The sequence below is a fragment of the Protopterus annectens genome, chromosome 15.part0 (assembly GCF_019279795.1).
Source record: "Protopterus annectens isolate FY-2018-M chromosome 15.part0, PAN1.0, whole genome shotgun sequence".
Taxonomy (NCBI): Eukaryota; Metazoa; Chordata; order Ceratodontiformes; family Protopteridae; genus Protopterus; species Protopterus annectens.
The window spans coordinates 301,920,334-301,936,404 of NC_056749.1; the positions used below are offsets into that span (position 1 = coordinate 301,920,334).

Below are 16,071 nucleotides of genomic sequence, written 5' to 3' on the forward strand. Positions count from 1 at the left end.
TTCTGGCAAAGGATCTTGTCTCCCCCATAGTGTCTTTTTTAGGAAAAGTCCTGAGGTCGATAAAACCAACATAAAAATTGCAATTAAAAGCAAATTAAAGGTCATGCTGCTAAACACTAGGAGTCTAAACATGAAACTGCACTCATTGCAAGAATTCTTAACCCTGGAAGATGCTGACATCTGTGCACTCACAGAAACCTGGTTCAAAGCTGCAGAGAGGACCCCAGCCATACCTGGTTACTCATCCTATCATACGTTCAGACCCCAAACTGTGGGCAGTAAAGCCAAAGGAGGTGGTGTTTCAATATACATTAAAGACATACACACCTCCAGGCTGGTCAAACAGTATGACACACAGGAGATACTGCAGGTGCAGTTAACCATTGACAAACCCCCTATTCAAATCATAGCTAGCTACTGGCCCCCAAATCTGACTCAAGATGCCCAATCCGCCTATTTGGACCTGTTTGAGTCTATCAAGATTCGACCCTTTACCCTGATCCTGGGTGGCTTTAACTTCCCAAACATAGATTGGAAGAACTACTCATGCCAAAACACAAATGCCCAGAGAGTCCTCGATTTTGTCAATGTAAATGCCTTGGAACAGCTGGTTGATACCCCCACAAGAGGTGATAATATCTTGGACTTGGTATTAACCAACATGAATAACCGCTGCAGCATCCCTATGGTACCATCCTTCCTGGTAAGATCTGACCATAAAGTGGTCACTTTCAAAGTCACCATCTCCCCCAACTTGCCTCTAGCTAGTCTCAGACATAAAAACTTTCCCAAAGCTGATTACAGCCTCCTGATGGATGGTATAAACAGCTTCACAGCCCCCCCCCCCTCTGTTGGAACTGGCACCAATATCCAAAACTACACCAAAGCACTATACAAGCATTTATATAGATGCCTGGAATCGGGAATACCCAACAGGACTAAATCATCCTCTGCAAGGAGGAGTAAACCTGTCTGGTGGACATCTGCAATAAATAAACTCTATAACAAAAGGAACAAAATTTCTGTCCAAGTCCAAGAAGGAGCAGGTGCCCAACTGGAAGCAATGTCTCCTTAGCCTGAACAAGCAAATAAGTGCACTAGTGAAATCCTCCAAAGCAAACTTCGAGTACAAATTGGCCACATCTGCTAGAGAGAATAATAAGGCCTTCTTCACATATTAAAACAAATGAAGGCAGAGCAGTTGACTTGCTGAACGAAGTTTATTCACCAAAAATGAAACGGACCATAGTCATGTAAAAATAAAAATAAAAACAAGCAGCCGGAGCTAAAAAACAAAAAAACAAAAAGTACTAAGCGCTTTCACCCTTTTAGTTAATGGGCATCTTCAGAGTGCTTGAAACATCATACAAGTGTACAAGTGTAATATATATATATACATCCATTTAGTTACACAACGCCCCTGATTGGTTAATTAATTGTTGGATGGTACATTAATTTAAAAAAGAGGAATACTTCCATTATAAACTTCTGTGATAAACATAAAATACCGACATATATATATAAGATATATTAATAGAAATAAAAATTATATATATATATATATATATATATATATATATATATATATATATATATATATAGTCTCGGACCTAAAATAGCTTAAAACATGCTTGAAAAATATTTATGTAAATAATGTCCAAATATATATATAGAGCTCATAAAATTGTAAATGCACTTTGATAATCAAAATCAAATAAACAACAGTTAAAATGACATTTAAAATAGATTTAAGAACAGATTAAAAAAGTAAACTAAAAACCTGTAAACATGTGGAAAATATATGTGTACACTAATCGTTAACAGAGGTGATACATACTACAAAGATGTTAAATAAAATAAGATTTCTGTTTTAGAATACTTGTGATGGAAATGTGCTCATTAATGCCTGGTGCATTGTTGGCATTAAGTCTCAACTGCCACAGGCATTCCTTAACCTCAAGTAGGTTCTTATCATCCCCTCCTTTAGCAAAATTGTGAGGAATCCTATCAATAACAAAAATTATGAATCTTTTGAAATCCTTGCATTTGTAACTATGTGCATATAAAGAGTTCACCATTTTTTTGTTTTTTATATCTCTATTATGCTCCATTATACGTTCCCTGAGCTTTCTAGTAGTTTTGCCTACATAATAAGCCGAGCAAGATATGCAGGTTGCCAAATATACCACCATTCTGGTGTTGCAATTACAAAATCCTGGACACTTGATAGAGCTACCAAAATTCTGAACCATTACGTAGGGGCCATCATTTATATATTTACATGTCCTACAGCAACCACATTTGCTCATTTTGGACATTTTATACAAATAATTATTGTTGTTACTCTCCATTAATTCTTTTAAATTGACCCCCACACTGTAGGTAATCATCGGAAAGCTGCCTAAAATGTCGATAAGTTCCATCTTGTTAGTGAACACACTACTCCACGTCTCATGTAATATATTAACTATAGTACAAGAAGTTGGATTATAAGACAATATAAATGCATCCTTTCTATTCTTATTTTTAGTAGTTATGGTAGTTGTTGAGGTAATGTTTTGCCCAAACTTAATAATAGGTTTATAGAATGTATTTCTTTTAACCTGCACCTTATTTGTTGCCTTATTAAGTAATTGTTGTGGATAGCCTCTATCTTTAAACATAGTGGCAAGTTTGTCCATCTCAATAGAAAATTTTGTATCATCACTTATAATCCGGGATAATCTGACCATCTGCCCCTTGACCAAATTTTTCTTTTGAAAATGAGGGTGGCAACTATCATAATGTAAAAAAGAATTAGAATATGTTTTCTTCCTAAAGATATTAGATTCTATACCACCTTCGTTCAAATGAAATAGCTAAATATTCACAATCATTTTTGTGTATTTTGCTTGTAAAGGTCAGTGGATGTTGTGTCAAGGAATAAAATAAACTCTGATATTTCCTCTTTATTTCCTTTCCAGAAAATAAGTATATCATCCAGGTATCTGCAATAAAGCACTATGTTTTGCCAAAACCTAGAAGTAAAAATACTTTGTGTCTCCCATTGGGCCAATACTAAATTGGCATAAATGGGTGCACACCTGGCACCCATAGCTACTCCTGTACTCTGTCTAAAATATTCACCATCCATAAACATATAATTGTTCTCTAAAACCATTTCCATTAATTCAACCATTAATTTTCGTTTCACTGTGTGCATATGACCAAAGTTGAACAAACTGGTCTCAAACATTTCTAATCCCAATTGGTATGGTATAACTGAGAACAAATTAACAATGTCTATCGTCACCATGATAGTGTTTTTACTTATATCTGCTGTGTGTTCTCTAACATCCAGGCAGTGCCAGGAATCTCTAAGTATATGCGGTAGCTTTTTTAAAATATCCTTACAATTAAAATCTATATAATGGGCTACTGCTTCCATTTTTGAACCTCTGGCTGAAACAGTTGGCCTAAAGGGTTTGTTGTTGGTATTTTTATGAATTTTGGGGATACCAAAAATGGATGGAGTAATAGGAAACTCCACCATAAAATAATCGTATTCATCCTTGTCAATCATACCATCAACCAAAAGTTCATATAGATGCCAATCAACCTTTGTGTTGGCCCTACACATCTCATATTTAGACACCTTTTCATATGTGTCGCCATCACTCAGCATGATAGTCATCTTGTTTAGATAATCTGTTTTAGTCATCACAACCACACCACCTCCCTTATCTGGTTTCATGACTCTGAATTTGTCATTGGTTGTTAATTCTTTCAAACAGAATCTTTCAGCTGTGGTGAGGTTGTCTTCTAATAAAGTAGGTTTCTTAAGAGCTCTTCGAATTTGGACCTCGCATAATGTTTCAAATAAATGAATCATAGGATTTTGCGGGGGTATAAAGGTACTAGATCTTTTTAGTGTTAAACTACTAGAGTCCCTATTAACTCTGTTAATATTATTAGCAAAAAATATATTCAAATTCAATTGCCTCGTATAAAGCTTTAAGTTGATTAAAATCTTTCCAATATCATACTTAAAATTGGGAACATATGTAAAACCTTTTTTTGAAAAATGTCACATAATTAGATCCAAAATTCATATCTGTAAAATTGTATAGAGTGAATCCACCATCCGTTACAATAGAACAACTATTACTCTGTTCAATGTCAATGTCAAAACTATCACCTTCATATACTGTACTAGTACTAAAATTAATATATACATCATCACAAACTGCAGTATCATTTAAAAAATCAAAATCACATATTAGTTTAGTTTGTTTGATAACACTGCTGTCTATTAATGAAAAAGACAATTCAGCACAAGAAACTTCACATAAGGGCTCACAAACAAAATTATTGTCTTTTAATAATGTGAGTTTGTCCTGTATATTGGAACATTCTTATGGTGGGTTTGCTGGTGTTGCTGACCCTGGTAACGGTCACGTAACCGTTCCGACCTCCTCAACCCTGGTTCCTCTAAAAAAACTCTATCATCATTGTCATGTCTAGTTGTTTGAATGTTTGTTTTGTAAAAATTATGTTTGTTGTATCCATCTATATTGTTCTGTCCCTCTTGCCCATCAAAAGTTTCCTTATGAGACTCAACTACATGCTTACTATATTTGAACTCCTTAAAGTGTGTATATACCTTTTTGTTAGAATAGTCATTACTATCCCTTAAAAGTTTTTTGTTTTTAATTTCTAAACCTTTGTTAATAAACCTGTCCATATCATTAATAATATTCTTCAAACGGTGTTTGTTCAGCTTAAATAGTAAATCATTATGTATACTTTTATCTAAATTGATAAGTGTTATGTTCAAATGGTTCAATTTAATATTATGGTTGCATATAATCAGTCTCATAAGGTCCATACCTGTTCTGTCGAACAGTTGCAATAAATCGTCAAACAGTTCAGTACCTTGTTCAAAGCCAAAAGGAAGTTTGAATACTCATAACCCCTTTGGCACTTGTCCTAGTTCCAGAGATCTTTCCAAAAAAACTTTGTCCATCTGCAACGATTTAAAGGATTTGAGAACTCTTTCAAAATCCGAAAGTTGTTTATTTAAATTCCCCATATCGGTGTTGTTAGTTTTGACTACAGTGGAAAAACTAGGTGCTAGCAATATGTCCTTAATGTCAAAGTTATTTTTCTTCATAGAATCTACCTTACTGCTGTCCCTAGTGTCCATAGCGGTGTTGGAGGTAGGGAAACAAGCCTTGTGCTTCCTGTGTTTGCAGAATTCATTCCTCCTCCTATAGAACCCGCCGAACCATTGCTAGCTGACGGAGGATTGGGACTGGCACCTGGTGTAGAGTGTAGGGTAAATAATTGTTCTTGTGTCTCAGTAAGCGAAACATTGGTTCCGCTTGATGATTTAGTTCCTTGTTCCTGTAAAGAGAAATGAGGCGTTGTGTAATTTCCAAGTGTTGCTGTAGTAGTCGCTCCATGTTAACTGCTAGATACACAAAGTCCAGTCAAGCCACCGAAAAACCTTCAAGAACATGTATAGCCAAAGACAGAAGCCAATAAACTAGTAAAACAAACGAAGGCAGAGCAGTTGACTCGCTGAACGAAGTTTAGAATGCAGCGTATTCTTGATAGTCCAGCTTACAGGCCCTCTTCTCTTAATGAAATGAACACTACATTTGTTAGAAATAGAGGTTATTTTAGGGACCTTTTTTTAGCTGGGAAAATTAACAGTGATGTCTATCATTATATAGACATCACTTTACCAAAAACACCTATAATTTTCGGAATTCCGAAAATTCACAAAAACCTACAGGATCCACCAATCAGAGCACTTATTGATGGGAGGTCTTCTATGACCCACCCCTGTGCTCAGCTGGTGGATAACATTCTCAGCAAATATCTCAAACTGATCCCCTGCATCTGCAAGGATTCATGGTCCTTTCTCACTAACATTAACCAATTGAAACTTAATCATGACTTTAATTTTCTGACAATTGATATTGTGGACCTATACACCTCCATTCCACACCAGTAGGCATCAGAATGGGTTGGGTTACTGTTACATGAATTAGGAGCACCTCAAATTGAAATTGATACAGTTACTGAACTTATTGACATTATTTTAACATCTAACTTTTTCATTTTTGAAAATCATTACTTTCTACAAACTCAGGGTATAGCCATGGGCTCACCATGTGGCACAACTGTAGCCAACATGGTAGTAGCCTTTTGGGAGAAAAAATTTCTTCTATCAAATCCTCAAGCAGCACAACATTTTATTTATTACACGAGATACCTGGATGATATCTTTGTTTTATTTTGAGGTTCTGAACAAGACGCCATCACAACTATTGACTTTATGAATGGTACCACGTCATTTTTTAAATTTACTTTTCATTTTTCAACTGACTCTATTGACTATTTAGATGTTAGACTTGAAAAGGAGAACACTACAAGTACATTACTTTCCACTATACATAGGAAACCCACCTACTGTAATTCACTGCTTCATTTTTCAAGTCAACACCCTTACAGACAAAAAAGATCAATAGTCAAGGGTCAGCTGATTCGAGCAGCCAGAATGTGTAGCACCACGGAGCTTTTTGATAAGGAGTGTTCACTACTCTTTGAAATGTTTTTAAATTGTGATTACCCAGGCCCACTAATAGAAGAGCTCATTATAGAAGTCACTACCAAAAGACAGGATGGCCTCTATAAACCGTTACTTTGTAACACTTTTACACAACTTAGGGATGAACCCATAACTGCAGATTTAAGTTCAACACTAAATCTGATACCCAATTCAAGCCCAGCAACAGCCACCACTAGTAAACAAAACAACTACTCTTTTAGTTTCATCACAGTGTTCAACATGGACTCTGGAATCATCAATTCTATCTTATTTAAAAACTGGTACCTTATTTCCAGTAATAGTGCCCTGTTGGAAAAACTTGGGGACAAACCACTTATAGTCTATAGGAGAGGAAAAAATTTAAAAAATTTCTTGGAAACTAAAAAACATCTAGACTTTCATTCTCGCCAGAAAGGCACTTTCTCCTGTGGTAACTGTAACTTCTGTAAATGCCTCAGAACAGGGAACTCATTGGTTTTAAATGGCAGAAAGATCACTTGCCATTATAAAGTTAATTGTAATACAAAATTCATAGTTTATCTGGCACACTGCGTTTGCTGCTCAGCTTACTATATTGGTAAAACTGAGCAAAAATTCAAAGAGAGAATCTACCAGCATTTGTATGCCATTAAAAAAGGCAAGGAAGATAATGCACTCTCGAAACATATCTTACTAAATAAAGATCATAGTTTCCAATTTTTTGCCATTGATCATGTTCCCCACAATATCAGAGGTGGTCCTGGGCCCATTATTTTGGAAACAAAAGAATTAGAGTGGCAATTAAAACTTAATGCATTTCAACCACCGGGCTTGAATGACAATTGTAATATCTCTTGTCTATTAAAATTAAAAAGCTACCTCAGATAATGACCACTTTTAGGGTTTAGGTATGGTTTCGAGTTACATCTATATCCCTATGAGTAATGTTTAACTATAGGAGTACACCCTCTTGGAATATCACACTGTAAGCGTGTTTTCACTGCCAGTACACTAAGGTGTTCTGTGACTTTCTCTCTGAACTTTTGGTTACAATCTAGTGGGGCTGCTGGGTTAAACGTCAACTAGGACAGACCCTTGGGGATTTCCTTCTTCCTGCACTCACCCCCCTGGATTTTTCTGATTTTCTTTGGTTGACCTTCATTTACGAATACACTTATATGCCTCGGTCTGTTAGGATTGCTTATATCCCTTCAAATATTTTTTCCATGACATGGAATAACTGTAAGACCCTTTGACTCGTGACATACACATTTTTAGTTTCCTCCAAAATAACATATAGTCTATCGACCTAGTTGGTAGTGGGGGTCTACATAGAGTTCTTGGGCTTGTTTCTGGTTTTATGTGCATCTTAGCGTGTATATCGCTAGCTCTATCTTGTGGAATTTTGTGCTATCACTTTTTAGAACTTGGTCCTTGGGGGCATGTGTGGAGTGGACGCCTTTTTTGGGTTAGCTTGCTTTGTCTCATTATGGAACATACAGTTCCTCTTGACCGGTGGCCGCTTTCATACATGTTTTGACTCTACAGCGGAGTGGCTATAATAATTAACAGTACTGTTATACTTCAAACAATCATAAATTATTTTAAAGAATATTAGTCCTAACTTGAGGTTTAAGTTTGTGACATATCTAAGTCACTTCTTATTGGTATGAAAAATGGGCTGATTGAATGGATTACTACACTAAAGTCTGATTTTGTAGGACTCAATTACTATTTCTTAAGTCCTGGTAGGTACAACATTTACCGCAAGCTCTATGACTTTATTTTCCTAGTATCTTACACTTGTCAGGTCCGGGTAAGTGCGGTCAATTGACAATGTAAAACCGCAAGGACCGATCACTCTCTGATACTAGTATTAGGATAGATTAATCTTTGTCATGACATTCACAGCTTATTTTTACTGTTTACTACTTTTCACGCATGCTCTGATCCGATAGGGATCGGCCACTTTTTACAAGCAGACTATATATATTTATAATAATGCCATCAGAGTTCCAATTTGGAACTTAGTTCTTACAAGTGGTGTAGGGACATGTTTTAAACCTGGTAGTAATATTGTTATTATGTTTTATTTAATGTAATATGTTTTTAAAACTTACGCGCATCATCTTTGGCGCGCTTTTATGTTTAAAAAGAAACTGACAATGGTTCTATTTTGTACTCTGAGGAAGCTACAACAGAGGTTGTAGCGAAAACGTTGCTTGTTTTTTAATAAAAGGTGCGTTAAGATTAACTATCGTGGAGTGGACTTCGTGGCTTTTTGATCACCTTGACACAGTCTGTTCTTCTTGGTTTTTCGGTCTTGCAACAGTTTGTTTTCAGTGGATGATATACTTATTTTTCTGGAAAGGAAATAAAGAGGAAATATCAGAGTTTATTTTATTCCTTGACACAACATCCACTTTCCTGACCTTTACAAGCAAAATACACAAAAATGATTGTGAATATTTAGATATTTCATTTCATTTGAACGAAGGTGGTATAGAATCTAACATCTTTAGGAAGAAAACATATTCTAATTCTTTTTTACATTATGATAGTTGCCACCCTCATTTTCAAAAGAAAAATTTGGTCAAGGGGCAGTTGGTCAGGTTATCCCGGATTATAAGTGATGATACAAAATTTTCCATTGAGATGGACAAACTTGCCACTATGTTTAAAGATAGAGGCTATCCACAACAATTACTTAATAAGGCAATGAATGAGGTGCAGGTTAAAAGAAATACATTCTATAAAATTATTAAGTTTGGGCAAAACATTACCTCAACAACTACCATAAGTACTAAAAATAAGAATAGAAAGGATGCATTTATATTGCCTTATAATCCAACTTCTTGTACTATAGTTAATATATTACATGAGACGTGGAGTAGTGTGTTCACTAACAAGATGGAGCTTATTGACATTTTAGGCAGCTTTCCGATGATTACCTACAGTAGGGGGGTCAATTTAAAAGAATTAATGAAGAGTAACAACAATAATTATTTGTATAAAATGTCCAAAATGAGCAAATGTGGTTGCTGTAGGACATGTAAATATATAAATGATTGCCCCTACATAATGGTTCAGAATTTTGGTAGATCTGTCAAGTGTCCAGGATTTTGTAATTGCAACACCAGAATGGTGGTATATTTGGCTACCTGCATATCTTGCTCGGCTTATTATGTCGGCAAAACTACTAGGAAGCTCAGGAAACGTATAATAGAGCATAATAGAGATATAAAAAACAAAAAAATGGTGAACTCTTTATATGCACATAGTTACAAATGCAAGGATTTCAAAAGATTCATAGTTTTTGTTATTGATAGGATTCCTCACAATTTTGCTAAAGGAGGGGATGATAAGAACCTACTTGAGGTTAAGGAATGCCTGTGGCAGTTGAGACTTAATGCCAACAATGCACCAGGCATTAATGAGCACATTTCCATCACAAGTATTCTAAAACAGAAATCTTACTTTATTTAACATCTTTGTAGTATGTATCACCTCTGTTAACGATGAGTATACACATATATTTTCCACATGTTTACAGATTTTTAGTTTACTTTTTTAATCTGTTCTTAAATCTATTTTAAATGTCATTTTAACTGTTATTTATTTGATTTTGATTATCAAAGTGCATTTACAATTTTATGAGCTCTATATATATATTTGGACATTATTTACATAAATAATTTTCAAGCATGTTTTAAGCTATTTTAGGTCCGAGACTATATATATATATAATTTTTATTTCTATTAATATATCTTATATATATATATCGGTATTTTATGTTCATCACAGAATTTTATAATGGAAGTATTCCTCTTTTTTAAATTAATGTACCATCCAACAATTAATTAACCAATCAGGGGCATTGTGTAACTAAATGGATGTATATATATATATATATATTACACTTGTATAATGTTTCAAGCACTCTGAAGAGGCCCATTAACTAAAAGGGTGAAAGCACTTAGTACTTTTTGTTTTTTTGTTTTTTTGTTTTTTAGCTCCGGCTGCTTGTTTTTATTTTTATTTTTATTGTTACATGACTGTGGTCCGTTTAATTTTTGGTGAATAAACTTCGTTCAGTGAGTCAACTGCTCTGCCTTTGTTTGTTTTACTAGTTTATTGGCTTCTGTCTTTGGCTATCCTTCTTCACATACGTCTGCAACCTCAAAGGAAGCACCAAGATCTGTTCAGAACTGGTGGTTAAAGACACCACATATACAAATGCTGTAGATATAGCAAACTTGCTGGCTGACAGATTCAGCAAAAACTTCACCCCTCTGTCCCCCCATCAGTAAATCAGGACATCCCTAGTACCTGCCCCCTTCCCCTTATATCGAGGGGAACAGGTCATCACTGCTCTCTCAAAGGCAAAAAATACAGAACTCAGGCAGGAACTTGCATCACCATTAGGCACCCTATTCAACCAAAGCCTGAGTACCAACTTCATCCCAGCTGAGTGGAGGACAGCCACTGTCATCCCTTTACACAAAGGTGGAGCATCCACTGATCCAGGAAATTATAGACCCATTAGCCTAACTAGCCTGATCTGCAAGGCCATGGAATGGATTATCATGGACCTCATTAACAAGGACATTGGCAACCTCCAAACACTCAATCCCACACAGTTTGGCTTCATCAAAGGGAGGTCATGTCTGCTAAATTTGGTAGACTTCTTTGAGACAGTCACCAAAGCCATGGATGAGGGGAAGATGGTGCACACCGCCTACCTTGACCTGGCCAAAGCCTTTGACACTATTCCCCACTTGGGCATAATAGATAAACTCTCTCAACTAGGCACCAATCTGTATGTTACCAGATGGGTAGCAAACTGGCACACTGATAGAACCCACCTATTCAAAATAGGGAAAGCCACCTCAAGCAGTAGAGCCATAACAAGTGGCATACCCCAGGGTTTAGTCTTGGGGCCTCTGTTATTTGGGATATACTTTTCTGAGGTGTAGGACAAAACCAGTGGGCTATGGCTGACCAAGTTTGTAGATGACTGCAAGCTGGGCGCTGTCATCAATTCCCCTAGTGATGTAGACATCCTCCAAGAGGGTCTCACTCAGACAAATGACTGGTGCCAGAAACATGGCCTCAAGCTGAATACCAAAAAAAAGCATCATTATCCCCTTTGGGAACAGTGACGTCCCCACAAATGATCACATTAATAACAACATTTTAAGTACGCAATCAGTTGTGAGGGATTTGGGAACCCAGGTTGACAGCAACCTGACTTTTGACCACCATGTCGCTTCCATTGTATGGAAAGCCTTCTACATGGCCCACCTCATAAGTAAGGGTATCTCATCCAAGGATAAAGAGGTCATAACATCCCTGTAGTTTTCTCTTATAAGGCTCATTATTGAGTACAATGCCCCTTTTGGCATGTACCTCGCAAAGCACATGCAGCAGCTGGAGAGACCACACAGGTTCCTCACCAGACAAATCCAGGGCTGCAAACATCCACCATACACAGATAGGGATTTTCCCCCTACTCAGTTGCATGCACGGCCTCAACCTGGTCTGTGACATCAACAGGACTTGATGGCAGGACAGATTTGTGTCCCAGAGACTCCACCATCTATGGAATAGACTCCCTCTCCACATCAAGCAGAGTACCTCTTTACCCCTTTTTAAGCGCAACCTCGATAACTGGATGGGAAACAGAAAATATACCCCTGGGATTCCACCTGTGTCCCTGCTGGACAGGGGCATTGGATACTGACTTGTCTAAAGATGGGCTAAACTCTTGGCTAAGCTTATAAGGGCCTCAGGGCCAATAGCCTAGTAACCTCCTATGATCCTATGATTCTATATAGGACCACAGCCACCTGCTCCTGGGACCTCAATGTACAGTATGATATACATAGGACATGCTGGGTAGACACATACCTGTCTCAAAGGTTGTCAGTCATCTGCATTAGGCTTCCAATGTATATCAAGCAGAGCACATCCATTAACCTGTTTGAGCATAAGGTGGCTGACTTGATGTGAAAATGTTATCTGCCATGGATCACTGCTGATTCCATGCTGGACATGGGTGTTCCTCTCTGTAAGAATCATGGCCATGCATATCTGCTGTTGCATATTATATAGTGATGTATCGCCTACAGTTCTAAACACCTTCAGGCCAATACCCTTATCATAGCCTATGAACCTTGGAATCTATGGTGACGTGTATGAAAAAAACATACTGTATTACTGCTTTGAGCTGTGTTTGCAGTGCTTACATACAATGCAGAGTTCAGAATCTGATGGCTTGACTTTGGATGTGCACACATAAGTTAGCACTAAACAATCTGTAAAGAGTAGGTTAGATATATTAATGAGACACATGTCACTGACTGACTTCACAAGCCTTTCACTAGAAAGGAATTATAATACTAGCAACTGTATAAGTGGCTATTTACAATATAACTGACAGTTACAATTATCAGGCCAACAGCGCAAATTCAGATATAAAAAACATATTAAATGTAGGTAGTCATCCTGTGTATCAGACACATAGATTTAGTATTCCTGAAGCCAAAAGATAGACAACAGGGATGTGGCACAGTTATTACTTGCTCAGGGTATTTTTTGGGGATGCAGAAGGCCTAGGCTGAAACAAAAGGTTAGTGAGAGTGTGTGTGTGAGTCAGTAAGAGCATCAGCCAATAGGAAACATGTAAATGTAGTGTGTGTGGCAATAGGTGCCCTCAATGTGACATTGGTGTGTGTGTGTGTGTGTGTGTGTGTGTGTGTGTGTGTGTGTGTGTGTGTGTGTGTGTGTGTGTGTGTGTGTGTGAACTCAGCCATGCTCAGCATTAGCCAAACGTGTCTGTATGCCATGCATGGTAGAGCTGACAGTTCATCGTCTGTATTCCCGACCATGAGAACTGGCTCTGCCAGGAGTTGTACTGCACCTCCTCGCCCCACGTCAGATGGTGTGTTACTACCTGAGAGTGACTGATGTCTGCTGGATGTCCTCCCTTCATGGGAATGGCCAGGACCACGAACCCATAGCCTGCTACATCTGGGTGTAGACAGCACACTCTCTGATGGAGCAGCGGATGTACTTCAACTACGGGAGGTTGATCGGGCATGGCCCTGTTGGCTGTCAGCAGATGTAGTTTCTGACCTATGCCAACAAGGTCGATGTTCTCCTCCCAGCAGACATTCCAGCACAGACAATGTGTGTACCATGACAGATGCTCTGCACTCCCTCACGGACACATCCCATTGATATGTGTCATTGAACTGATCCAGTGCATCAACAACACGGTGGAGGCAGTCATAGATGTCAGACTGTGCTGCATCTAGAACCCTGAGCATTCTTCTGGAGTGACGTTCTAAATGTGCCTGTGCCTCCATTATGTCCCTGAACATATGTCGAGTGACATGTGAAGAGACACCTGAACCAAGTGGTGGAGGGACAGCAGGCCTCTGATGAGCACCCCTATCAATCTGCCTCTGTGCCACCTTGCCAACAGTTTGGCTACTGATGTGTCAACAGGCATTGAAGCCATGGTAGCCACACTTCCCCGGTTTATGTCCTCGGCCTCCAACTGTCCAATATTTGTGGCCTCAGTGGACTGGGTATGCGTAGGTATACTGGCTGTGTCCGAGGATCCTGCGTGGGGGTGTTGGATGTCAACTTCTGTGTCAGATTCAGCTTCTGCAACCTCCAACTGTGCCTCACCTTGCATAGCATCGTCAGACTCTGATGAAACACTGACATCAGGTGGCACAGGGGACACAGAACTACTTCCATGTTAACCTGTGATAAAAAGAAAAACAGGATGACATCAATACCTGCGCTACTATGCTGAAATTTACACTGTCACTATTACAGACATTTAAACCTATCAACCACTTACAGTAATAACTGTGGACGAAGCCATAAATAGTGGTTGTACAAAGGCTAAAAATATGGACAAATGTGACATAATATGCTCCTACAAACCTATACAGCATATGTAATAACAGCTTTTGCCTCACTATGATATATCTGAAGGGTATGCGGTTTGATTGCCAGAACTGTGTCATACTATTTAATGTTTGCAATCATTAATGACTTGTCAGAAATCTGCCAGTCAATTACTATGATGTTAAATACAGGCCTGAAAGATGATTACCAAACCTTGACATTCACCAAAACTCCGTGCAGTGGACAGGTATACAAACACTACTGAAACACATACAGCAGGCCTGAGAGGACAGTATAACAGATATGTAGGAATATAGATATATACACATTACAGACAAAAACGTAGTCCACTTATCAACTGCTGCAGCCCTTGCAAGTTGAATACCTGATGGTCCTGTGGAAATTAAAGGATGACATAATGGCAACAGCACCACACATTTAACTGTAAAAAAGGTGTTAATTAATACACTTACTCATCTATACGTATGCTCAAACAAATGTTATCAGGAATGTGGCTAACATCCTTTAAATGACCATAAAAATGCACCTCTCTGAAATACCCCAAACCAACACACGTACAGCTTGACACAATTATATACACTTATGACAGAATGCAGCAGTATTTTAATGATGATGTAACAAAGCATACCTGGCACCCACACATGTGATATGGGAGTGGCACCTGCATCCAGAACATATTGGATCTAGGATTACTGGGAGCTGTGCTGTATGGAGATGTGTACCAGGGATCCCTCTGTGGCAGTTAAAGGACCTGAACACTGCAGCTATCTTAGTTACACCCCACCAAAAAAGCAACACACATTAAAAATATATACAGTGATACAGAATGACTGCAACTGTATTCTACTGATGATCTAACACAGCCTACCTGGATGTTCCTCCTGAGTAGGAGGATTGGCATCCACATCAAGGATATACTGGCTGTTAGACTGCTGGGAGCATTCCTGAGTTGCAATATTTGCCAGGAATTCGTCTGTGGCACTGAGGGGTTCCTCTGCTGCAGGCTCACCGTCGATGACCTCACAATCACGTGCCACTTCAGCTGCACACCTTCTGGCTGCATGTATCATGTCAGTAGCTCTGTGATGCACCTGCTGATACATGTGACTCTGTCGGCCCACCCTGTTGATGTTTCTGACAAGGTCATCCCAGGGTTCCGCACGTTCCATTCTTGCTCACCGTCTTGACAGCAGAACCTCATGGTGTTGTCTGAGTGCATCTATAATCAGGTCATTTCTGGCCTCAGAGAATGGTGGTCTCCATTTTGGACGCTTATTGTTTCCTGAAAGACAAAATAATGGCACACATAAAGATCACATAAGTAAAACTTTTTATACAGATAATGCTTTAAAGGAAGGCTTCCAATACTCAAAAGTGGATTCAACTGTAAGGATTCAACAATGTGCAGTAAATAACAAGGGTGGTTACAAAACTAACAGTAACAAGAGCAAAATTGTATTTATTGTACCCTAACAGATAATGAACTATGTCCCCCACCCAACATAACAGTCCATAGCAGGACTTCATCTCTCTCCCCACTCTCTAA

General features: G+C 38.2%; 1 protein-coding gene across 1 annotated transcript in view; it reads right to left on the minus strand.

Annotated features, from left to right (window-relative positions):
- The window catches only part of LOC122789818, a 169,358-nt gene extending 153,664 nt beyond the window's left edge, over positions 1 to 15,694 (minus strand). The window contains exons 1-2 of the mRNA XM_044057258.1: positions 15,394 to 15,694; positions 3,127 to 4,050 (exon numbers count right to left, since the gene is read on the minus strand). Of these exons, the coding sequence (XP_043913193.1) occupies positions 3,127 to 4,050; positions 15,394 to 15,694 (1,225 nt within the window). The remainder of the gene's footprint in view (positions 1 to 3,126; positions 4,051 to 15,393) is intronic.
- Between the last annotated feature and the right edge of the window lie 377 nt (positions 15,695 to 16,071).